The 26,392-nt window shown below is 37.8% G+C and overlaps 1 protein-coding gene across 1 annotated transcript in view; it reads left to right on the forward strand.

The window, feature by feature from the left end:
* Window positions 1-26,392, forward strand: part of PHF14 (PHD finger protein 14) — a 176,566-nt gene that overhangs the window by 115,674 nt on the left and 34,500 nt on the right. Inside the window, 1 exon segment of the mRNA XM_042474907.1 lies at window positions 19,291-19,404. Within this exon segment, the coding sequence (XP_042330841.1) occupies window positions 19,291-19,404 (114 nt within the window).

A 26,392-nucleotide genomic window follows, 5' to 3' on the forward strand; every position in this document is an offset into this window, starting at 1 on the left:
TTTTCTTTTTTACCATTTTCTCTTTCCCAACGGAAATATGTTCTTCTATTATTATCAAATGCTCACATTATATTTGAAACATTACCTTCTTTACAATCTCAACATATATTCATATACGTTACATTCCTAACATATATCCATGTTTGCCACCTATTACTTTACATTTATTTTTTCCACAAATGCATATAATTTTTTCCAGTTCGCTTCCCACTCTTGAGACCAGCTGTCCTTCCTTAACAAGGTTAATTTGTCTAGCTGAGCCATATTTAACCATTTTTCTAGCCATTCCTGGGTTGATGGGATATTTTTGTCCTTCCATTTTTGAGCGAAACACAGTCTTGCGGCTGTGTAAGTGTACAGTAAGAATTTCAAGTTTTTACGTTCTTGTTTATCTATAATGATATTCAGTAAAAAACTTTCTGGTTTAAATTTAATCTTGATTTGCAGTATTTTTTGTGTGATTTCATGTACCTCTTTCCAGAATTTACTAGTCAGCGGACATGTCCACCATACGTGGTAGAAAGAGGCTTGTTTGCTTTGGCACTTCCAGCAACAACTAATATTGTTGCCTGACATCTTTGCTAATTTATTAGGTGCGTAGTGCCAACGGTAAAGCATCTTATAAAAATTTTCTTTTATTGTCCATGCTATCAGTAAATTTTAAGTCCTGACCCCAAACTCTATGCCAAATTTCTAGGGGAATGGGATGTCCAAAATTTTGTGCCCACTTTACGCAGGTTTCTTTAATTACTTCCCATTCTGTTTCTCTCTTTAACAGTAATTTGTATATTTTGGCTATAGTTGATTCCTTAGAATAGATTAGTATCTTATCCAGCTCGTTTTCTTTTCCCTCTGTTCCAAATGTTTTCAGATCTATCTTTAGTCTCTCTGACAGTTGATGAAATGTAAACCAGTTCATATTATAGCCAAGATCTTTCAGTTGTTGTATTGAGAGTATTTGAGGATTATCACCTTCCCATCTTAACAAATTCTTATATCTGACTGTACTGTGAGCTTGTTCTCTACCATATCCCCACGCCTCTTGTGGGGAGGTCCATACTGGTAATTTTGTATAAAATTTCTTTTTAATCTTTGTCCAAACTGAATATAACGATTTTCTGACAACATGGTTAACGAAATCATTATGTTTTTCTTTCCTGTCATAACACAAGTACCCATGCCACCCGTATCTTAAATCGGCACCTTCCAACTTTAATAAATCCTGATCATCCAAATTAATCCAATTCCTAATCCACTCTAAAACACATGCGTAATAATAAATCCTCAAATCAGGAACACTAAGACCACCATTTTCTTTCAGGTCCTTCATTATTATTCTTTTTATCCGGGGGTTTTTTCCCTTCCAAATAAACTTAAAGATCTCCCGTTCCCACAATGTAAACGGCTTGTCATCTTTTATGATAGGCAGGTTTTGAAAAAGAAACATAAATTGTGGAAGGATATTCATTTTAATTGAAGCTATTCTGCCAAGAAAAGAAAAGTTCAATTTCTTCCATCTATCCAAATCTTGAGTAACTTTTTTCCACATACGCTTATAGTTATTTTCAAATAATTCAGATGTTTTCTTAGTTAATGATATTCCCAAATATTCCACTCTTTTGCTTATATTTAATCCAAATTGTTGTTGTATATAGTTTTCTTCTTCTAAATTTAAGTTTAGGGTCAGTGTCTGAGTTTTGTCTTTATTTATTTTAAACCCTGCAAATTTTCCAAATTCTGTAATTGTATTCCAAATATCGGTAATTTTTTCTAGAGGGTCTTCTATTAGCAAAGCAATATCATCAGCATATGCTAAAACTTTACATGTACTGGTCACTTTGTTCAATTTTTTTATTGTCTCATCTCCCCTAAGTTGGTTCAACAAAATTTCCATAGATAGAATAAAGATCAATGGGGAGAGAGGGCAACCCTGCCTTGTGCCTCTATTAATTTTACAGATCTCAGTTTTCTCTCCATTAACAAGAATTTGAGCTGTTTGTGTGTTATATAATGTATTAATCCAATTACAAAACTTATTCCCCATTTGTGTTGTCTGTGTTACTGCTTTCATATAATCCCAATCCAGCATGTCGAACGCCTTTTCTGCGTCTAAAAAGACACATATACATTTTTGGAAGGATTTCTTTCATAATATTCCAGCTTATTGATGATATATCTTATATTTTGTTTCATCTGCCGTTTGGGTAGGAAGCCAGTCTGTTCTTTTTTAATCTTTCTCTGTAAAATTTTCTTCAATCTATTTGCCACAATTGCTGAGAAAATTTTATAATCCAAATTAAGTAAGGATATAGGGCGATAGACTCTTTTAACCATTTTCACAAAATTGTTAAATTTCATTGTTAGGTGAAACATTTATTGGCTATTCAGAACAAGCATTAGCCCAGCTTACCCAACGGGATGCCTTCCAAATTTTTAGGACAATTCCAATCAGTTCAGGCACTATTATCAGTTATCAGGGATGTTGGGGGCTATAATCAAAATTATCTGAATTAGATTTGAATTAAAATGGCTTTAATGAGCACTCTGGCTTTGGCTAGTTCTACATAATGATACCTTCAACCTACATGTATTCACACCAATAGAAAGTATTGTGCATTCCATTTGTAGAGAGATTTAATATAGCCAAAATTTCCACTGACTGTGGGTCTGACATCCCACTAATACTTCCATGAGCTAAGCCACTATTTAGAAGGTTGATGTATGTCTTGGTCTGCCAAGAATAGTTGATAGTTCTTAAAATCTTTAGTACTGTGATATTGTGCAAGAAAACAAGAAAGGGATCCTCTCATTGGAAAAAAAAACCCTATGTAAAATTGTTACATACAAAAACTTCCATACAATATGGAAGAATACTATCTCTTGAGTAATATTTTGCTTGAGTAATTAAAGCTAATTCAATCCATGGATACAGAATCCGTGGATATGAAGAGCCAACTGTAAAAGTAATGGTAGAATTTTTAAATAATAATCAGTGTCCAAGAATTATTATCTCCCTACTAAGTGAGCTAACAAAGTGCAAGTCCCATGGACCACTGAAGAACTCCACAATTAAAATAACTGGTACTACTATCTAAATACCACACATTTTGTGTATTAAACGCTATTTTGCTGTCCATGAACAAAGTTTTTGCCTCTTTTGGAAAAGAACAAGTTCCTTACAAAATAAAGAGAACAAAATACTGCACATTACAGAAAGATATTGGCTGAATAGTTGTCAAGTGCATATTACAATTCCCTTCAAATAGAGTAGTTAGAGAAATGAATTGGCATACTTTCCCATTTCTGTTAATTGAGTAAAGTAGAGAAAAGAGCTTGATGAGTAACCAGCACCATAAAGCGAATGCCAAATAAAACCAATGGGAAAATTATTATTGCACTTGATTCACAACTTTAAAAGACAAGCTTCTCATAACATTATTTCACACTAGAAAAATCGAGGAGCATTTTGAAGACAAAGCATCAGAACTAAAAAGTTTTTATTTTTACTTTTTCCTAAATTCTTCAAGGGAAGAGTTATGGATTTCCCCAAATGGAATTTAAAGTTAGGAAAAGAAATGGAGGTTGAAATGAACGTGAAAAAAATGAAAGTGATCTTCAAATCACTTTTGGCCAGCCCATTAAATATGTGGTCTGAAGCTTTATACAAAATCTTCTTGTTTTGAAAATGAACATCATGAGAATCCCAAAATCATGTCTGCAGGTTCATTTCATCTTCATGAGTCTCTTCTAAGCCCTGTAGCATAACTAGCAGCTTCTTCCTCAGCTGCAGAGAATGTAAGCGTCACATAACATTTAGATTTGAAGACACAGTTAGAATATTGTAGACATTGAGCAGGTCTGATGTTGGCATACACATCCTTTAAGCCTGACCATCTGGCATTTTGCAGCTTACAGCTGCAGTTTGAATTTCTCATAGTTCTTCTGAGCAAAGCTACATTGGAGACAAATGAAACTCACAGGTCCAGATTGCACTATTGCCTACTGTTGGGTAAACCAGTTGGGATTGACTGTTATAGAAAAGGGCTCACCAGAGAGCACTTTGCCCACAAACTACTCTTGCATTCAGGTTGCATTGAGCTGGATGCTTAGAAAACTCAAAATGGATAGAGATGTTTTTACTTCAGATTTCTAGCCAGCAGATCCTTGTCCTCCGTGTATGAGATTGCTTTTGTCTTCAGGCCCAATCAGGGTGTATGGATTAGTTCTGACTTCCTTTAACCAAATTTTCATTGTTAGTACTTAACAAAGCCAGTGTGGTATAGTGGTTTGAGAGTTGGACTATAGCTCTGAAACCAGGGTTCAGTCCCCACTCAGCCATGGGGACCCACTGGATGATCGTGGGCAAGTCACACACTCTCAGATGTGAAACACATGGCTGAGAAGGACCAGGACCATGGTGACCACACGGCCCACTCCCAAAGTGGGCCATGACCGTAGGTCTCAAGCTACACCACCAGGCTGAAGTGGGTTTAAGCCCACTCCTTTTTGCTCCCACCCAAAGTACCAGAGTACAGCATTAGACCAGGTTGGGGGCATGTGTCATCTAAATGCCACACCCAGAGTGGCTTCTTTTGGCCTGTGTGTTTCGGGCCTCAGACTCAAGAAGCTCTGTGATAGATTCACCTTAAGGTTACCATAAGTCAGAAACAATTTGAAGACACGCAACTATTATACTAGCTCTGCTACTACTATACCAGCTCTACAGAGCACAAAATTCACTTTTCTAGAGATTTTATTTTATACTCATCTGTCTTAGATTGCTTGGGAAGATGTGTACCATATGCAGACAGCAGTCATTCTTTGCTATGGTCCTATAGTTAAAGAGGCCAGTTTTCTCTTGATGGCAACACCTTTATTGCTTTTCATTTATTAAGACTGATAGCTAGAAAATGTGTTTCGATCCAGTTCTTTAATGTAATGGACTTGTAAGATTCTTTAGACTACATGCATTCAAATTAGTGTACTAATAATTAAGGTCTCATGCTGACAATAGAATTATAAGCAAATTGTAGTTCACCATTACTCCTTTCTATTAACATCCTGTGATTGCAAAGTTTGGTTATTATTTACTTAATTACAAGAACCCATATTGACTTTAATAGAATAAGACTATTGGAAAAATAGATATGGCTCTTTCTCTTAAAACCTCCCCCATAAACTGTTAATAGGTGCAGAACTTTGTACTTGCTAGTACACACACACCCTTAATTGTTGTTTCAAATAAACACTTTTTGTCAAGTGAAGTGCTTGAGAAAAGAATAGCTAGAGATGCATGTGTGAGGTGCTAGGGGTTTGAAAAATGTAACCCACAGAAAACATGCTATGAGCAATTATCCAGCAGTCTTCAAAAATGATAGATTTTCAAACAACATTTGCATTCATGCATGTTTCAAGGGTCAGTAAAGAAAAGATGTGTATGCTTTTGTTTTGTTTTGTTTTATATGACATCATTTGCTAGTCGTAGTGATTCACTGCCTTTTGTCAAGTATCTAAAACATGACTAAGTGTGAAAGAAAATAATAGAGAACATCAGTAAAAATTACTGAGTATTGAACAGCAGCAGTATTGATTGTTGAAATCCCAGTAGAGGCAACATTCTTCCATGGGCTGTCTAACCCACAGCAAGATGTCTGAAAGTGACAATGGTTGCATCTGAACTTCTAAATTAATCCGATTTGACACCACTTTAACTGCCATGGTTCAATACTCTGGTGCCACAACAAACTACATTTCCCAGAATTCCATAACATTGAACCATGGTAGTTAGTGGTGTCAAACTAGATTATTTTGGTGGTGCAGGTGCAGCCAACAGATTGGAGTTGGAAGTGAAGATGGCTTTAACATCTTCTCACAATCATTTTTAATACTGATTTCTGTTTGGATGGTGGACTATGTAGTGCCGTAAAGCTGATTCCTATCCTTTTACCATAATTGTTGTTTAGTTCTTCTTATTTCTTCACACGATCCTCTTGATCTGTGTAGCAGAGCATGTTAGGAAGGAGATTGTAGCACATAAAACAAGAATGACAGAATAGTTTACATTCAGAGCAATAAGAACTGGGATTCTATTGTTTCAGATAGCTTCTGATGACTTTATGCTAATCTTGTTCATTGAATACTATCTAGGGATTAGATACAAGAAGAGTCCAAAGATGCCACTTATTAATTGAAGATATTATAATAATGATTGTAATAAAAATGTTCATTCATATATTACACTCCTGGTAAATATAATGAGCATATATCTGACTACCTACAAAACTATGCCATATAATTGTAAATATAATATATGCCATATAATTATAAAAATGTAACATCTGCTAAGAAGAATTACTAGTAACATATAATTTAATCAAGACTTTAAGTGGAAACAGTGGAGGAAACAAAGCAGGTGATCCCCTTACTTTTTATGGTAGTAAATTGCGTGTACACCTAAGTGTAAATGGTTATACTTTTGAAGTCTAGTGTTCCCTTCTCTGAAAAGCTTTAGAGATGATCTAGCAGTTGATTTAAATGTTCAGATATTGACTGTTGCATGTAGTAAGCTTAGTTTTTTAAACAGTAATTTATTTTACACAGGAGTTATCTCCTATCACAAAGTGGTACATTGCTCGTTGTTGTTGTTCTTGTTCTTGTTGTTGTTCTTGTTAGCTGCCCTTGAATCAGCCCTGACTCCTGACAACCCTGTGGATGAATCCTCTCCAAGACCTCTTGTCCTTGACTGCTCTACTAGGTCCTGTAAATTCAGGCCCATGACCTCTCTGATTGAGTCTATCCATCTAGCATATGGTCTTCCTCTCTTTCTACTACCTTCTGTCTTTCATAGCATTACTGCCTCTTCTAATGATTATGCCTCTTCATAATGTGGCCAAAGTACAACAGCCTCAGTTTTATCATCTTGGCTTCCAGAGAGAGTACAGGCTGGATCTATTCAAGGAACCATTTGTTTGTCCTTTTGGCCATCCATAATATCCTTAGCCCTCTTCTCCAGCATCACATCTCAGATAAATTGATCCTATTCTTATCCACTTTCTTCACTGTCCAGCTCTCACTTCTTACTATATGCAACATGGCAATAGGGAATACATTGGTTTGGATGATTCTAACATTAGTGTTCAGTTGTTTCTCTATGTCTCCGACTGATACAGGGACTAAGAATGGCACCTCTCCTCTGAATGCCTGCCTGGAGTCGGTAATGGGCTGGATGAGGGAAAACAAACTCAGACTGAATCCAGAGAAAACGGAAGTACTTGTGATAGGTTCCTCAGGTCTAAGGAAGGAAATTTGCCAACCTGTCCTGGACGGGGTCACACTTCCCCTGAAGGACGAAGTTCTCAGTTTAGGAGTACTCCTGGACTTGTCCCTGCAATTGACATATCAGGTAGATGTGACGGCTAGAAGTGCTTGCTATCAACTTCGGTTGATACGCCAACTGCGACCCTACCTAGACCGAAGGGACCTTGAAATGGTGGTACTTGCTCTGGTAACCTCTCGTCTAGATTTCTGTAATGCGCTTTACATGGGGCTACCCTTGTGCCAAGCTTCAGTTAGTACAAAATATGGCAGCCAGATTGGTCACCGGTTCATCAAGGTTCAGCCATATTACACCTATCTTAAAAGATCTTCACTGGCTCCCTATTTGCTTCTGGGCACAGTACAAGGTGTTGGTTATTACCTATAAAGCCCTACATGGCTTGGGCCCGAGTTACTTACAGGACCGCATCTCCCTATATAATCCGCCCCACACTCTTACACCATTGGGTAAGAACGTATTGGAAATAGCAACCTTTAAATATGTTGCTACTTTGTAAAGAGCATTCTCATCAACGGCTCCGAGACTTTGGAATAGTCTTCCTGAGGAGATCCACTCAGCAGCCTCGCTAGAAACATTTAGAAAAGCAGTTAAAACTGAGCTTTTTAGCCGAGCATACCCCGCCTGATATGAATACTCCCCTGATATTATATGAATGATATGCCCATGTCTGTGTATGATCCCTGTCTTGCTTGTTGATGCTATTGTCTGATGTTGGATATTTTATTGTTTTTAGCTGCTTTTAATTGAATTTTTATGTAAGCACTGTGTGCTATTATTTAGTCTGTAACCCCGCTTTGATCCACCGGGAGAGGTGGGGAAACATAAATAAATTTTATTATTATTATTATTATGTCTTTACACTTTATGATTTTTGTCTGGTTCTTTCATGGCTGCTATACTGATTCCTATCCTCTTCCTTCTTTCTTGATTGCAGTGTCCATTCTGATCAATGTTTCATCCAAGCTATGGGCAATCTTTAACTATTACAATTTCCTCATTGTTTAGATTGAATTATGTAAATCCTCTGTGGACATTATTTTTGTTTTCTTCTGTTCAGGGATAGTCCTGCCTTTGCACTTTCTTCTTTGACCTTAATTAGTAATTGTTTCTGTCATGTGCACATCTTAGTTTGCTGATGTTCCTTCCTCCTATCTTCAGTCCTCCTTCTTCTGAATCTAGACCTGTTCTTTGTATGATAGTTTCTGCATACAAATTGAACAAGTAGGGTAACAGAATACAACCTTCCCTGACCCTTCACAAATTGGGGACCACTCTGTTTCTTCATATTCTGTTCTAACAGTAGCCTCTTGTCCTAAGTAGAGATTTCTCATCTGGACAATCAGGTGTAGTAGAACTCCTATGTCTTTAAGAACCATCCATAGTTTATTGCAATCTGTGCAATCAAAAGCTTTCATATAATCAATAAAGCACATGTTTTCCCCCCCTGGAATTCCTTGGTGCACTCCATTGACTATCATATGTTTGCAGTGTTTGCTAAAGCGTCTTCCATTCCTGAACCCATTTACACCTCTTGTTTCTCTCTCCAAATATGACTGGATTGTACTTTGCAGAATTTTGAGCACAATTTTGTTTGCTTGAGAAATTAGCGCTCTGATAACCTTTTGGTTGAAGAGCAGGGTATAAATAAATAAATAAATAAATAAATAAAAATTAAAAATGCTGTGGCCCTATAGTTGCTGCAGTTTTTTGTGTCTCTTGTTTTGTGATGAGGGTGTGTATTGTTCGTTTCCAGTGATATTAGTTAAATTTTATCTTGTGAGTTTTGCTTTGTTGGTCCACTGATTGGGGCCCCTAGTATCTGTGCAAATGTGCCTCTTAACTTTAGTCTTATTTGAATGTTAGACTGGACACCATAAACCATGTTGTACTTTTCTGTAAGAGGGATGGAATAGTAGTATTAAATTCTTGATGAGATACCTCAAATATGTCAGTTCATGAACCTTACACTGTTGTAGGAGATATTAATCACATGTTTAATTTTAACATTCTCATCTTAATGATCTGTCACTTGTTAAAGCATACTATGAATATTTTTTGTACTTCATTGGCCAGTAAAGGGAAAATTTATTTTTCATATAGCACTAAGCACATCATCTATTTATCTGTGCAAAACATGACTTTTCATAATGATGTTAGATACTAGCAGCAATTGTTGTTGTTGTTAAGTTTAAACATTGCATTTGGGAATGATAACTAGGGTGAACAACATTTAATATCTTTTTTGCAAAAGACATCTGAAGATTTTTGGGTTATACTCTCAGCTAGTATTGGTGGACAGAAGGAAGAGAATCCCAATTGTATGACTTCTAGTATTCTTCCTCCTAAAAGTTTCTTCTTTTTAAAAATTGCTTCCACATATAGTTAACATGTGGATATAATTTTAAGTGCATTATAATTAATTCTCCCAAGAGATTGCACAAATATTTTGTGATTTTGTAGCTGGCTTTAAAAATATCTTCTCTAAATCCTGGAGACGTACATTGCATTGTTAAATTCTGGCAGCAATTAAATTTATCTCTAGCTTTTCACTAAACATATCTTTGGTAAAGGATGAAAGTGATTATGTGGTTCAGTGGTTTGAAAATTCCTTTGGGTATGTTTGGAGAATCTTGCATATTTTGCATCTTCTGTATTGAAAACTGTATATGTAATGAATGATATCAAAAACTACATTAGCTGCAAAAGTAATATTTATAATACTTAGCTACCAGAAGTTACTAGTTTAGCAGCAGATTCCTTAAAATATCACATAAGCAGCAGATTGAAGCAACATGTGCTTCAACAAGAAGATATTTACAAACTATGCATGTTAAAAGATAGTATAAGTAATTTATGAGTATAAATAAACATAGCTGATTTACTTTTGACTAATTGGGACTGGTACCTCAAGCTCCAATACCTTTTAAATAGATTACACATTGAAAATATTTCAGATGACACTAATAAAGTGCTTCCTTAAAAAATCAAAATAATGTATAGTTGGGAGTATCAGGTATTCTGCGTTTCTGCACATGTGTGTGTATGTGCCTTCAAGTTGCCTGTTGACTTATGGCAACCCCATGAGTTTCATGAGTTTTCTTAGGCAATGAATACTCAGAGGTTTTTGGTTTTTTTACCAGTTCCTTCCTCTGAAATAAAGCCTACAACACTTGGCATTCATTATTGGTGTCCCATCCAAGTATTTACTAGAGCTGTCACCACTTAGCTTTCAAGATCAGATGGGACCTGGTGCCCTTAGGGTACTGAGACAGAGGATCATTTGTTGCTGTTGTTGTGTGCCTTCAAGTCAGTTCCAGTGTATGGCAACACTAAGGCGAACCTATCACAGGGTTTTCTGGGGCTAAGAATGAATCACCCAAGGTCACCCAGCGGGTTTCCATGACTGAGCAGCTATTCAAACTCTGATCTTCAGAATTGTAGTCCACTGTTCGGGCCGCTAACACCATAGCCACTGTAAATGTCAGTAATATTTTTGACAGGTAGAAGGCGTGATGATATAATAAATGAAGGATAGCCAAACAACAACACCTGGATATTAATAACAACTTCCTTTCCTTGAACAGCCAAAATGGTACCATCTAACACAGCAGAGTTTGGCAAAAATTGCCCTAGTCACATAAGAGACTAGAAAACTGAGATGTGTGAAAGTATAGGACTGTGAATAAAAGAATTAGCATACTGAATGAAAACTTCCCGGATTCTTGTAGGCCTGCATACACCATACACAGTGTGGAAACCTCTCAGTTTCTAGCATCCCCTTCCTTAGATGGAAAGTTTTTTGTGCTGTATGAAGATTCAGAATGTCTTGTGAGTGCTGTCCAATGTGGCATTGCACCATCTTCTGTGCCTTCTATGCATCAAAAAGGTTCATGACGTGTGCTACCAAGGAATAAAATAATCTGATTCCCTTACCTAGAAGTATGTTTCCTGCTTAATTATGTTATGGCAGCCCTGTGATGCCTTGTTTTAGTGTTGTACCATTATGAAAGCATCATTTATGGAATCTATTTTCTATCTATAATACAAAGCTGTCCTTGAACAGAATAAGTGGAATGTAGCAAAAGTGCATTTCAGTTATCATAATTGGGGGGGGGAGGGTAGGTATAGTAGGAGAGAGAGAGAGAAAAAAACTGACTATGCAGATTAATTTGATAGATATAACCTTATGTGGCATGAATACAACTCCAGGAGAGCCCATCTTAAAAACATTTCCAATGACTTTAGCAGAGTAATACTCTGCATAATTCTCAGTGCCTTTTATTTATGAAGACTGAAGAATTTCCCAGCTTTTGAAACAGCACTAGTTTTGACCTTTCAGTTACTGTGAGCTCAGCAAAAGGTTGCTGATTAATTTTGCCCCTTAAACTGTGGTAGCTGGATTGTTCATTCCTTTTTAATAAACAGGCCCAATTTTAATACTGCTGACTTAGATGTAATAAAATCTTCTTTGTGTTAGGCTTCCACTGTATTAATAATAGGATCTGTATTAGCAGTTTACAACTAAATGGCATTGGGAACATTCAACTAGCTTGCATTAAATCAATTTTATAGCACGACTGCTTTGTCTTGTCCCATATCTGATACTTTTCAACCTTATAGGGCAAACCTGCTTCTAAATAAGCCTAGAACAAAGAATATGAGACATATGCTCTGTAGGACCTTTCCACAAAGAGAGCATTTATTTCTACTGCTTGTTTTTATTAATATCACAAATAAGTGTGACAGCCGATTTAGTAACAGAACTATAACCTAAGCTGCCACTGGGTACAAAGATAAATTTGAGATTGAATTGTAGTATTTGTTTTTTCTTAATGAGGCATTATCAAAATGTACAGAATTGAGTTGAATAGGCATACATGCATATTGAAAGAGATAAGTCCAAAGTTTGTTGTTGCTAACTGCCTTTGAGTCGACCTCGATTCATGGTGACCCTGTGAATGAAACATCTCCAAGACCCCTATTCTCTACCACTCTGCCTGTGACATCCCTGATTGAGTCTTGGCATTTACCTAGTAAATTTAGCTCACAGTTATACAATATATGTATTGTAGCTATGCAATATATATTTATACAACTTACTTCATTCATACTGCATTTTTACAATTTCGTTATTGCTTTCCTGCATGTGCAAACTTGTGCCAAACCATATGGGACATGATGACTTAGTATTCACACAATGAATAGTAAAGCAGTGTTTATTAATCATCCAGAACTAATCAGAAATCTAGAAAGCTGCAGGTAGCTGGGTACAACAAGTGATGGGGTTCTAATTTGGCCACATGTGCACTACAACAGATTTACAAATGGTAGCCTTGTGCGAAATATTTTATATGGCTGACCTAACTTTGTATTTGTAGCAAATATGTGAAGCAATGTTTTGCTGTTACAGTGGAACTTGCCTTGAGATAACATATAAGTTTTGTACAAACACAAAGCCTGTAGAGCTCTTCAATACAAATTCTCATCTGTACAATGACTGTAGAACAAAGTACAAAAGTAAAAATGTATGAAAAATGCAAAAAGTAAAAATGCTGAGTATTTATGCATTTGCTGGTCATTTTTTGAAAAATAGAAGTATCCCTCAGTAGTAAATTAGATACTATTTAGAAGCATACTTGGGCTTTAAAAAAATACCATACCTCTTCATGTAAGGAAATCCAATGCAATTAGTACTTCTTTACTTTGATCTACAATTTTTTTAAATAATGTAATAATATTTTTCATGTATATCCTTCCAATATACGCCAGTACATAGCAGCAGCGGAATTCATTGTAAAATGAAAATTTTAAAAAGGAAATAATTAGCAGGAAAAGTGGTAGTTGTTTTTCTATTATCTGCCCACTTTGAAATGGTTTCACGACTTTTATTTCAAAAAGGATTTTTTCTCCCATTGTGCAGTTCTAAAATGAACTACTGTCTTCAGCTTTGCTGTTTTTTAAAGTCTTTGTTAGTAACTTTGGTTCCAAATTCATTACTGCAGTCAAGTAGTTCAGTGCCTGGTGCAGGAGATAAACCCTTTGCAAATGAAGACAGCATCCATTTTCCCTATACCTTAGGCCACACAGAATTGATTGCAGTAATAAAATGACAGCACCTTATAATATACTGACGGCTTTTTAATTTGAAAACTAGCTTGAGCCTGATTCAGAGCTTGTTTAAAGCTAATTTATGGCTTGCATAATGTTCAACTGAATTCAGGATAAAGGATGATGTATGAAAACGTTTGAGCTAACATAATACAGTCAAATATATCATGCTGGGAAAAGATATTTCCTTTTTGAAGTATGTATGAGTCATACGATGTTTAAGCATGGATGTAAACATCTATTGAAGTTCTGCAGTGTGTTATTTTTTATTTTTATTGTATTACATATATGTTTGTATGACTAGCCCAGTTATTAATGTCAATGTGTAAAACTATCTTACAATCTAAGTATACATCATTATACTTTGAACAATCATTACTTAATCTTAACATAAATGATGAAATATATTACATGTGTTCATATGTATGTTTTTTCTACTTTTCTAGGTTTATATGTATATAATCCCATGTTTGCAATCTTACGCTGATTTCTGGCCATGGGTTTACTTCCAATAGTAAAAGAAAGCATTTTTGTATGATATTACTTTGACTCTCTTCAAAGGAATCTATTTTGATAGCTTTATGAGTTAATGTTAAGTGGCAATTCTATATTTAAATTTTGCATTTTATTTTACACATGCAAAACATTCAAGATTAATGTTCACATTCGATGTCTGTTATGATACATTGCACATTGCTAGAAATTATGTTTCTTTTGAGCAGCTATTTTATACTTTGCATCAAATGTTTGTCTCATTATGGGAGTCTTTTTGCATTTCAAGTTTCCTGGGACCTGCTTTTCCAGTGTGTTCTTATACATCAAGAGGGGAAATGCATTAATTAACAGCACACATGTGTACATGCAATACAACTGTACTTTCAGCTAGACATGACAAATCTCTCTTTTTCAAATCTTGATGGATGTCAAAGAACAATGAAATAATTTTTACCATATCTTTGACACAATCTGGAATGCCCTCCCTAGTGCAACAATAGGAAACTGTGCAGTTTTTCCATGAAAGTTGCACAGTTTGCCCAGAAAACAGTGTCATTTTCTGGAAACCATGGAGCATCTTGTGAAAATTGTGTATCCTTTCCTGAAAATTCTGCAGCTTTCATTATGAAAGCAAAATTGTACAACATTCAGATTGTGGGGGTTTCACAAAAAGGATCACTCATCTCTCCTAATTCCACAGTTAACCTTATCTCCCAGAAATCAAACAAATGTCAGTATAAGGTAGAGATTGTTATTATTATTATTATTATGCTTTATATAGCGCTGTAGATTTACACAGCGCTGTACATACAAACAATTCTAGAGCAGATAATTAAACAAAGTCTGTGAACATTTAGAAGGCAATTCCATAATCACAAAGAGTCAACATGGGTTTCAGAGAAACAAGTCATGCCAGACAGATCTTATCTCTTTCTTTGATAAAATTACCAGCTTGGTAGATGAAGGGAATGCGATGGATATAGTATATTCTGATTTCAGTAAGGCCTTTGACAAAGTTCCTCATGACATTCTTGCAAACAAGCTTGTAAAATGTGGGCTAGACAAGGTAACTGTTACATGGATTTGTAATTCGTTGACCGGCCAAACCCAAAGGGTGCTCAACAATGGCTCCTTTTCATCCTGGAAAGAAGTGACCAGTGGAGTCCCACAGGGTTGTGTCCTGGGCCCAGTGCTATTCAACATTTTTATCAAGGACTTGGATGACAGAATTAGGGACATGCTTATCAAATTTGCAGATGACACCAAATTAGGAGGAATAGATAATACTCCAGAGGACAGGATCAAAATTCAAAATGACCTGAATAGACTAGAAAGCTGGGCCAAAGCTAACAAAATGAAATTCAGCACAGAGAAATGTAAGGAAACGCACAGATATAGGATGGGGACACCTGGCTCAATGAGACTACATGTGAAAGAGATGTAGGAGTTCAAGTAGACCACAAGTTGAACATGAGTCAACAGTGTGATGTGGCACCAAAAAGGCCAATGCAGTTTGGGCTGCATCAATAAAAGTATAGTGTCTAGATCAAGAGAAGTAATAGTGTCATTCTATTCTGCTCTGGTCAGGCCCCACCTGGAATATTGTGTCCAGTTCTGGGCATCACAATTTAAAAAGGACATTGAGAAACTGGAGCATGTCCAAAGGAGGGCGACTAAAATGGTGAAGGGTCTGGAAACCATGTCCTATGAGGAACGACTCAGGGAACTGGGGATGTTTAGCCTAGAGAAGAGAAGGTTAAGGGGTGATATGATAGCTCTGTTTAAATATTTGAAGGAATGTCATATTGAGGAGGGAACAAGCTTGTTTTCTGCTGCTTCAGAGAACAGGACCCGGAACAGTGGATGCAAGCTACAGGTAAAGAGATTCCACCTCAGCATTAGGAAGAACTTCCTGATGGTAAGGGCTGTTTGACGGTGGAACACACTCCCTCGGAGTGTAGTGGAGTCTCCTTCCTTAGAGGTCTTTAAGCAGAGGCTGGATGGCCATCTGTCGGGGATGCTTTGATTGAGAGTCCCTGCATGGCGGGGTTTGGACTGGATGGCCCTTGTGGTCTCTTCCAACTCTATGATTCTATGATTATGTGAATAAAATAGATAAAATAAACCTGCCCATGGTGTACAATTTAAGAAATAATAACATAATATATATAAATAGTACATAACAATACAGGAAAAGGTTCAATAAAGTAAAAGAGGCAACAAATTAAGAACGTCAAATAACCAATTGTTATGTAGAGGTATTTGTTTTCACAGGCTAGCTGTCAGAGTATGCTGTCATGGACTCATGATGGTATTTTCTATGCTCTCTTCCCATCAGCCACTTTCTCTTCCTCAAAAGTGGTTTCTGAACCTCCACGGATACTGCAAATTATTATTTGATGTGGCTTGTGGAAATGGTCATAGACAGAGAAGTGGTTGCTTCTCCAGCTTACGTTTGTTGGAGGCAATTTTGTGTATATACAGAATTATTCAATGATTTAAAAAACCTGCTAGTCTCATATTCTCTCTTCCCCCCCCCCCACAAAGCCATGAAATCAGTAGTTGAGAAAACCTTTCATGTTGAGCCCATTCTACCTGTTATGCTTACCAGAGCTGGATAACTTTATAAAAATGTTTCGGTCCTCAGTGATGCTTCAGTAGCCCTTACAGATTTACTCCCAGACTATAGTCATTTCTGTCTGTGTGAGTGCCTCTTTTTCCTTTTAATCCTTCATAGGGAAGCAACACTCCTTTCATAGTCAGATATAGGTTATGGTAGGGCAAGGGCAATGCTATGGAGAGGCTAAGGTGTGTGTAAATCACACTGAATGACATCCTGGGAGAATGAACACCCGCTGGGGCAGTCACTCCTGTCCATCCTGGACAATGGCTCGAGCTCTGCCATCATCTCCTTGTCCTCTTCCAGCTGCTTCACTGGGACTGCTGCTGATACTACTCTAGCTGGAGGAGAGGCTGAGCATGCTCCCTGGACCCACGTCTCCTTCCAGGGCTCTTGCTCAGGCAAATCAGAGACAGGTGCAGCACAGCATGTTCCCATCCGCAGCCCACCTGGCTGATCTCCCTGGGTTTCCTTTTCTTGGGGGCTGCTGCTGTTTTACTTTAGGCTCTTCTCACACAAAGGAGGGAACTAAGCATGTTCCCCAGTACCACTGCGTGTGTGCACTCAGACCAGCCTATTCATCCAGCCTATCTGAGTTTCCCTCCGAGCATGAGCCAGTGGCAGCGGCTCTGGGTAGGGAGAATGCATAACATACTGTACCTTAGCCAGCAGTTGCTGTTGCATACTCTCCAACAGTCCCAATTTGGCAAGAATAGTCCTGATGAATCCTTTTTCATCCCACTTTTTCAGCTGCTTTTAACATGTCCCAGGTTTTTTGTCTTCCTCCCACTCTCCCCCTTTGTCCTCAGCTTACTTCCATTGCTGCGCACTGAACTCAAAGTAAAAAGTAGTTTGCACTCAGTTAACCCATTGGGGATAGAAGAGAGAAGGGGTGAACTATTGCCCTTCCTAGTACTCAGGCAAAAACAAGCTGATGCAGCCTCTCCTAGCTTGTTTGTTCTTTCTCATTAATACTTTTGCTATCACTCACCGCTCTCTGATCTGCACTGTTTGCAACTATATCATATCTACAGGAATTTTGTAATGGTCACTGCAACAAATAGCTGTAGCTTCATCAGAGGCTTATCCAGTTTTTACATAGCTCAATAAATTCAGCCATTCACAGAAGGAGCAGAGATATTTAAACTCCATAATTTCTAATACAGGGAAAGACAAAGTGCGGAGATTAATTAGTTAGCAAATAAAATTCATAGTGTAGAGAGTCTATTCTTGGATTATTTCAGTATACCACTATGCAGATTAAGAAGTACAATGCAAGCTCTATCTAAGTCTTTTCTGCTTCTTTTTTTTTTTTTTTTTTTACCTGAAACACATGTTAAACTTGAATTTACTATTCTCTGGAAGAAAAGCTACGGGAGGTCCATTATCTCTGGAAATTGTGTAACATAATTAGCATCAAAGATTTTGTATACTGGGCTCTGCCTCTGCAGCGGGCATGTACAGGGCAGAAAATAAAGATTCCATGGGCGATTGTACACACAGTGGCTGCATGTCCAGAATGACCAGTGGCTTGCACCAACACTTTATTAGCCAGTCACATAACGTCCTGTTTGTCAGAATCCTGTTGTGGCATCACAAACCATTATGTGATTGTCTTTACTGAAGCTGTTGCACTTGAAAATTGTTCAAGGCAGGTATGCTACTCAGAGTTATGCAATAAGAAGGTTGCAAAACATTGCTCAAGTGGCTGCACAGTTGCATAAGCATAGTCCACTGTAGTGAATGAATAGCTGAGTTGACTGTTGCATAACTCCCCATTACACAATCAGTTCCACTATTGTGTGATCTAAGAACTTTAATGGCGAATTCTGGTATAATTTTACAGTGCACAGCTGATGATTCATATCTTAACCATACCCTCATTTCCATTTAAGTTGGGGAAATCTGTTTATGAAATGTAAAACCCTGTATTCTCAAGCTTTGTGAGTTTCTTGCAGGGTATTCCTTTTCTTTTTGGAGATTCAGGTGCAAATAGAATATACTGGTATTATGATTTTGCATTAAAGTCAGTTAATATATATAAAAAAAGTATAAGCAGGCATTTAACATACAGTTTAATTGGTAACTAGAAATTCTGTTAAATCTAAATCTCAGTAAATCTCTGAAGCTTCCTACTCCTTTAAAACAGTAAAATGTATTTGCATATTAGTGAAATGATCCTTTTTCTGTCCACATATCCAGTTTTTTCATATACCTTCTCAGATTTCATATTGGAAGTGTAAAATTAGCCCAAAACGTGAGTTTGAATTGCTATTAAGCTTTTATTTTTATGGCCAATCAGGATTTCACATAGAAATATTAGTATGTGGTGAGGTAGGGTTTGTTTGATAAAATAATATGTGACATTTCAGTCTTATGTTCTTCTGTATTTCCTGCTGAATTATTTTCTTGGTGTATAAACGGAAAATACTATTATTACTACCATACAAAAATATTAACCTTTTTTTTTTTCTTAGTGGAATTTGGAATACCTGTGTTTATGTAGGTCTTATGCCAGGAGAAAGGCAGGCAATAAATTGAATAAAAAATAAATTCTGGGTTTTAAAAAAATCAGTTTAAAATGCCAGAAGTTTGACTACACATTTAAGAAATACAGAGGCTACTTGGGTCACTCAATTTCTTTAGTCAGACCTACTATTTCCTAAAATTCTCTTATACAGTACCACTTCAGCACACCACTGAGGGGTCTGTTTGTCTCTGTTGCCCTCAGGACTACGGCTCATCAATTGAGGTGGTCTCAGAGGCCTCAACTAATGTTGTACCCTCTACCTCGAGAAGTAGCACTGAACAGCTGGTATCGGTGGCACAGAAACATCCAAAAGAGGTAGGAACATCCATGTCTATTCTGTGACTAAATTTCAGATTTGTTTCTGGTATTGATTTTTTTAATGGAACAAGTAACACTAAATCACATGTCCGACCAATCAGAAAGTTAGTTCCATCTAAAACAAATTCATATGCCATGCTTACCAGTATTTAAATTCTTCCCTTTATGATGGTCATTTTTTCCACTGTCACCCTTTTATTCTTCTCAGATATTTTACTTTTTAATTCCTGGTAGCATAAAAATCAATTATGCCTTATTTTATGGCAGTAGTAGCATACTTCACTCATATAATGTTGTTTAGGAAGTCTCACTTTGTGGAAATGAAATTTTGTGTCCTAGAAACTCTTTTTCTTAGAGTCTTAGTATTCTAGCCAAATAGATTTGAAGAATTTTGCTGAAAGGTAAACCTGCTAATGATTTTAGGTTGGTAATATCTGTTCATGTAACTCAGCTGCCAGCCTGTTAGGTTTAATAAGAGAAGTTGATAAAATAATATCATCTATAGATGTAGGAGTACTATTTCCATGGGACCCTAAATCGATAATATCCCAATGAGATATTATTGCAATGTAAATAGCAATTGATCTGTTAGGTAAGTACAAACATCTTGGATGAAAGGAGGAATAAGATTTTTAAAAACATAGTAGCACCCTGGGTCATTGGGGAGAAATGCTGATTGTTCTTATGGTGGTATGGCAATGGCAAAAGAGCAAGATTTGGGCCTAGGTGATAACACAATCTGACTGATTATGCAACCACAATGGGGCTGTTGCACTGTCTTGAGGTTCTGTCAGTTGTGTTGTCTTGTCTCATTAGGGGAAGAGTCCTATTTTGATCCATTCCTAGCTGGGTCCTTGTGCATCTTCAGTTCCATACCAATTGATCCCTAAGGAGAGTACAGGAAATTTCTGCTATGCTTGTTTGAATAACAAATTGTCAGGAGGTGAAGTTGGCAAGGAAGAGAGTGAAATAAAAAACATTGTAATGCTACTTATTCTTGAATCTCTGAAGAGCTTTCTTATTAATATTTGTCTTTCCATACTTGTGGAAGTTGTCTGCAGATCTATAAATGTCAATAACAAAATTCAAAAGTTTGGATATGCTTAGTGTTATACATTGAGATGAGGTAACTGGATACATTTCTTTTGGAAATTGGGGTTTCAGTTATCTATTGCCAAGTTCCTGGAAGAAACTGCCTAAAAGCATTCTCACCTCCACTAAGGAAGCTTTCTCTGGAGAAAACTGACAGTGAGAACTCCTTTCTGCTCCATCGCTGACAGGATACAGACTGCCCAAAAAGGGCAGTCTATCCGCCCCTTGATTTGCTGCGCGAGGGAGCCGCAGCGGACAAACCGCACGGCTCCCTCGCACAGCAAAAAGGACCCTTAAAAAGCGGGTCCTTCTTGCGGTGCGTTTGTGACGCCGCAGTGTGCCAATGGCGCACTTGTGGCATCGCAATGACGCTGGGACATGCAGAAGCTAAGCATCCGTCACGTCAAAATGGCGGCGCCTATGTGTACAGGGCGCCGCCATTGTGACGGGGGCGCCCCTGATCCCCTTTTTGCTGCTCTTAGAATTGGACTTTTCCACTTAAAAATGATGCCACTAAACTACAGGTGCTGCTCTCTCCTTTCCCTAGGTGTTGTAAGTCTTCTTATCCTAGCTCTATATCTGATATTGTAGTTCCTTGCAGCAAAAGTGACAGTTTATTACTACAGTCTTTTGGGCTTGTGATATGGCTCTCTTACTTTTCCTTGCTTTTCTACAGTAAGCTGGCCCTACTTTTAATCAGAGGGAGCTGATTTGAGTTTTCACAAAAGGGCAGCAATTTCTTCATTGCTTAATGTTACTACATTTTTGCTGCCTGATGGGAGAGAGGTCTTTATGGGATTTTCTATCTTGAGCATGATAATAACTTAGAGGTGGAACAGACTGGTTCTAAAAGCTGTCTGGGCAGCTTGGGAGTGCGGCATTCACACGCCGCATGCTTCCAGGCTGCCCTGAAGCTGCCCGAAAGTCAGGCAACTGCCCAGGTGTGGGTAGCTTCAAGATGCTGCATGCCACTGCAGCATCTGGAAGCCGGTTTGGAGCTGCAGCAGGGTGGGAAAAGCTGCCCTATCCCCAGCTGAAAAAGGAGCGGATCTTTTCCGCCCCTTTTTCGCCTGGGGAAAAGGCGGATTCAGGCCATGGCATGTGTTTGCTACAGCCCCAATCCGTCTTCAGAACAGCAGCTTCAAACCACCCCTTCCACACATCTTTTTCACCCCTTAGTTGGCCTTTGTTGCTTTGTACCTTGACTTTATAATGGTGGATCTTGACTGATTAAACAGTTTCCCTAGTTGAATTTGTTCCTTTTGAGAGATTGAATAAAGAACCTAGTTACAGTTTGTATTCTTTATTTATGCTTTGTCATAGATCATTAGCTAAAACTATTTTGTCAAAGGATACATTATGGTAAAAAATCAACTGGTTGTTTTGCTAAACCTCATCTTTTTTCCATTTACATTTTTTTTTTAATTTTCAAAAAAGCAATACAGTTGAATAATTATATACCCTCATGTATTTACTTAATCTCCAAGGAGCCATATGCCCATGTGTAGCTATTCTTAATTTAGTGTCCAGGTTCTTTTAAAAAAACAAAACACCAATAATAATAATAATAATAATAGAGATTGGAGTAAAGGATTGAGTAATACTTGACTAAAGCAGGAGCTTCCATATCATTACAGTGCTGGAGGACAGTGTTGTTGTTGTTACTGTTGTGTGCCTTCAAGTCGTTTCCAACTAATGACAACCCTACACCAGGGTTTTCTTGGGAAGATTTGTTAAGAGAGCATTTGCCTGTCCAGTGCTCAAATAACTACACCATGCTGGCTGTCTAGTGGACTATATGCTTAGACTGCAAAGCAGCTCTGGTAATCTATTGATTATCACTGTTCTAATACTGAAGCAGGATGAAGCATGTGTACCTGGGAAGTAGCTGTACCAAAGTGGCCAAGCACATACTCTGCATGTAAAAGGTTTCTGGTTAAATTTATGACATCTTTAGGTAGGGTTTGGCACAGCTTTTTTTCCTGACATCCTAGAAAATTACTGCTAATCAGTACTCATCAGTACAAAAATGTCTGAAACCTACTGTATTTTATTGTATATTATAGTTGTACTAGCGAAGCACTGTTTTATATTTTTAGTCAGTCCTGTTTCATAATACTAACTGACATGCAGGAAAAAAATCCTTCATAGCTGCCAAGTGACATAGAATATGGTTTCACTGTACAGTATTGGTATTTAGGTGCTGTTAGTTGACTTCTACACACAACTTTCACATTCTACAATGTAGAAAACATCAAGAATGATCTAAAGCAAAAACATTAAAACAGGTTTCTGGCTCTGTTCCTGATCTAATTGACATTCCATACTTGTGGCATTGCAGGCCCTTCACAACAGCAATGTATTGCCTTTTTAAATAAGAAAGAGGTTTCATCTTTCAAAGTTAGCTTTGTATTTGTTCCTTCTGTGCGATGTTTTAGCTGTAGGGCATATAAAGGAACTAAGAAGAACAAGATAATATTTGTGGTGATGATGATTCTGCAAACAGATTACAGTGATGTATGTCAACCTATTGAGAATAGTGGGTTTTAGATAAAATGTTAAGGTTACCTTCCCATTTGTTAATGTTAGCCATGCAAATGTTAGCTAGAAGGGAATCCCATCACTCACTCAGCCTCATACTTGCTAGACTAACTACCTAACAGTTTTAATGGTCAATTTTAAATCAAACAAACAAACATATTATTGTATGGTAAACTGATTTGGAGGGGACAATTAATTTTTTTATGGGCCATAAATGGTCCACTACCTGCCAGTTGGTCATTCCTAATTTAGATTAAGTATTCCATTACACTAGTACTTTTCTTTTCTTTTTTAGACTGCTAATACTGGAGTTTATCCAAGCTTTATCACACTTAGAAATCTGCTGTATGTATGATGAAATCTGGATCCAACTCGTTGTTCTTCATTTTGTTGCTATAAAATTTTGAAAATAAATTCAGATGTACAGATTTTGTAATACAGTTCATCCACACCAACCATGGATTTACCTTCTGTGATCTGGGCTTCCACAGACGGCAAGCCCCAGCTTTTTCAATGGGAATGCACATACGTGATGGCATGAATGGGAGCATGCACCCATTGAAAAGAACAGGACTTAAGGTCCCACATTTTTTGCTATCAGTGTGTGTGGGGGGGGGGGGGGGGGGGGGGTCCAGAACGGATCCCCTGCAGATAGCAATGGTACACTGTATATACAAAATTGATGCATGCATTTTTAACAATTAACACCATTTCCATAGTTCTTTCTACCTTCTCTGACTGAATCCTGTCGACAGCATACAGCTCTGTTTGTCTCAGATTTAGTTGGCTACCATTTAAAACAAAAACATTTGAAATATCCATAACTGTTCCATAATAGTTGGGGCAATATGTTAGGAGAATAAATTTCATTATTATAGTTGTCACTCCATTTACATGCGTCTTCTCTGTCATCAAGCAGCTCACATTGAACTTGTTGGCCCTCAAGCAATTTACATTCAAGAAAAACAAAGATGCAGATCAACAAATCACTTAAGAAAATTTTGTAACACAAACAAAATGGCAACTGAAGGCAGCATTCTCATGGCCAGTGTAATTTACAAAGACTGTAGGCTATGTTTTTCACTGTTTTTGTCCTTTCAAGACTATGTGACTTTCAGGAAAAGTTGACACTGGTGGGTTACAGACCGCCTGTTGGGGGCAGGCTGCACCCGCCCCTTTCCCCGGTGTATCTGGGCCTCAGCTGCCAGACCAGCAGCCGCTGAGGCCCCGATCCACTGCTTTCCAGGCTGCGGGGAAGCGGCAAAAGGCCGCTTCCCCGCAGCCTGAAAAGTGGTGTCCCTGGGGCTTCAAGCCCCAAGGACACCCCGCGGCGGCGGGGAGGAGGAGAAAGGGGCCGCTTGGCCCCTTTCTCCTTTGGTCCGCTGGGTACAGCCGTGTGAAGGCTGCGCCCAGCGGACCAAACCAAGAAGGAGCTCCGAAACGGAGCTTCTTCCTGCTCCGCGCTAAGGGCGCACTAAGCGCCCTGGTGCGGAGCAAGGACGTCACGTCCACGCCGCCCCGTATAGAGGTGGCGCGGTTGTGACGTCCTCATGGCAGCGGCCATGTGGAATGGCCGCCGCCATTTTGGGCGCGCAGAGAGCGCACTAGGGTTAGGGGGTGCGGAAGCACCACCCCTTTCTAACCCTAGTACGCGCTCCACGCGTACTTTCCTGCCCGTTTGTAACGGGCCACTGTTCTTATCCTGCATATTTGTGTATTCTTTATATTTCATTTTAATTCTTCATTTACAGTGGTACCCCGGGATACGAATGCGCCGTGTTACGAAATTTCCGGGTTACGAAAAAAATCCATTAAAAAAACTGTTCTGGGTTACGAAGGTTATTTCAGGTTACGAAAAAAATTTTGGTGCTTTTCGGCGCTTTTTCGCACCAAATTGCGGCTTTCGCTATTAGCGCCTATGGGGCTTCGGCTTGTGAATGCTTTTCGGGTTACGAATGGCGCCGCGGAACGAATTAATTTCGTAACCCGGGGGAGCCCTGTATATCTACATGCACATACTGTTACTTTTAAGCAGGTAAATCCAAAATTTTGGCCCCGAAACCTGCCCTCAACGTATACATGAGGTCGACATCTATTCAAGTATATACAGTATATAAAATTGTAACTTGATAAAATGAAAGGTGTCGCTTCCCTTTGCCCTCTTGGTATCACTGTGCCATGCCAGTGGGACTAAAGATGAGCCACTATGGGCTTCCATCCTCTGTAGAAAGACTTTCTGATCTTTGACTTGCAGCTGTTACTCACTCATCTGCTGATGATGAGATATGGATTGGTTTGATTTTCCCTGAAAGGTTAGTTATGTACCTCTTCTTTTAAGGGGGGGAAACAGTTTCTCTTTTAGCCCATATATAATATTGTCATGTTCCTTTTAAATGATTAGAAACAACTTCAAATTGCTTTATAGCAACAATTTTATGACACAATTTATAAGAAAACAAGAAAAAACAATGTTGCCTTGCAAGTTAATTTATGATTATATATGTTTAAGCTGAGGTAGCTGAATTAGAAGGCTGCTAGTTTAAATATGAATTACTCCAGTTAAAACATTTCCACAAATCCAAGGCATTTGTCTTTATTTAACCTTTTCACAGTTCCTGCTTTTCTTTAAAGTACACTTACTCACATTTCTTATATTACTCAAGAAGGTATTTAATACATGACTTAGTGTCATTTGCATTATACAAGAAGATTAACTTTACAAGCTATGCTATTAATCTGAGGAGCTCTACATATTGACCTATGAAAGAACGTAATTGTTAGCTTAATTAAGTTAATTAATTGTCACACTCTGACGAACTTAGTATTGAGAGGAAATTAAAGGCAAATAGAAATTGGTAGAAATCATATTTTATGGAATTTTATAATGCGTTCTGTTTAGGTGACACTAGCATCTATTGTCTAATGAGTAGAATACAGCCAATTAAGAATGCTAAAAGCTAAGAATTTTACATTCTTTATTTTGATTGATAATATGTCAGACTCCCCAAGATTAGCCAAAAAATATGTTTAGCAACTTTTGTACCACACTTGTAACATATATCTTGTAAACTGTTGTTTCAGTTCTGATAATGGGAGAACATTGAAATAAAGATCTAGCCATCCTAGTTTTCTTTGGTGCCCCACAACAATTTAAGTAAGACCTTTAGACTACTGTGAATGTGGCTTTAAAAAAAAAGCTTGTTCTGACTAGCCACTCCAGCCACATGCCCATCAAAACATATATCCATCCTACAAAAAACAAGCTATACCATCATCTCATTCCTGCTGCTTGGAATTCACTGCTTTTATTACAGAAATAAGCCAGAGGGAGACTGTGCTGTTATATATGGGA

The sequence above is a fragment of the Sceloporus undulatus genome, chromosome 6, assembly GCF_019175285.1.
Source record: "Sceloporus undulatus isolate JIND9_A2432 ecotype Alabama chromosome 6, SceUnd_v1.1, whole genome shotgun sequence".
In the NCBI taxonomy this organism is placed as follows: Eukaryota; Metazoa; Chordata; class Lepidosauria; order Squamata; family Phrynosomatidae; genus Sceloporus; species Sceloporus undulatus.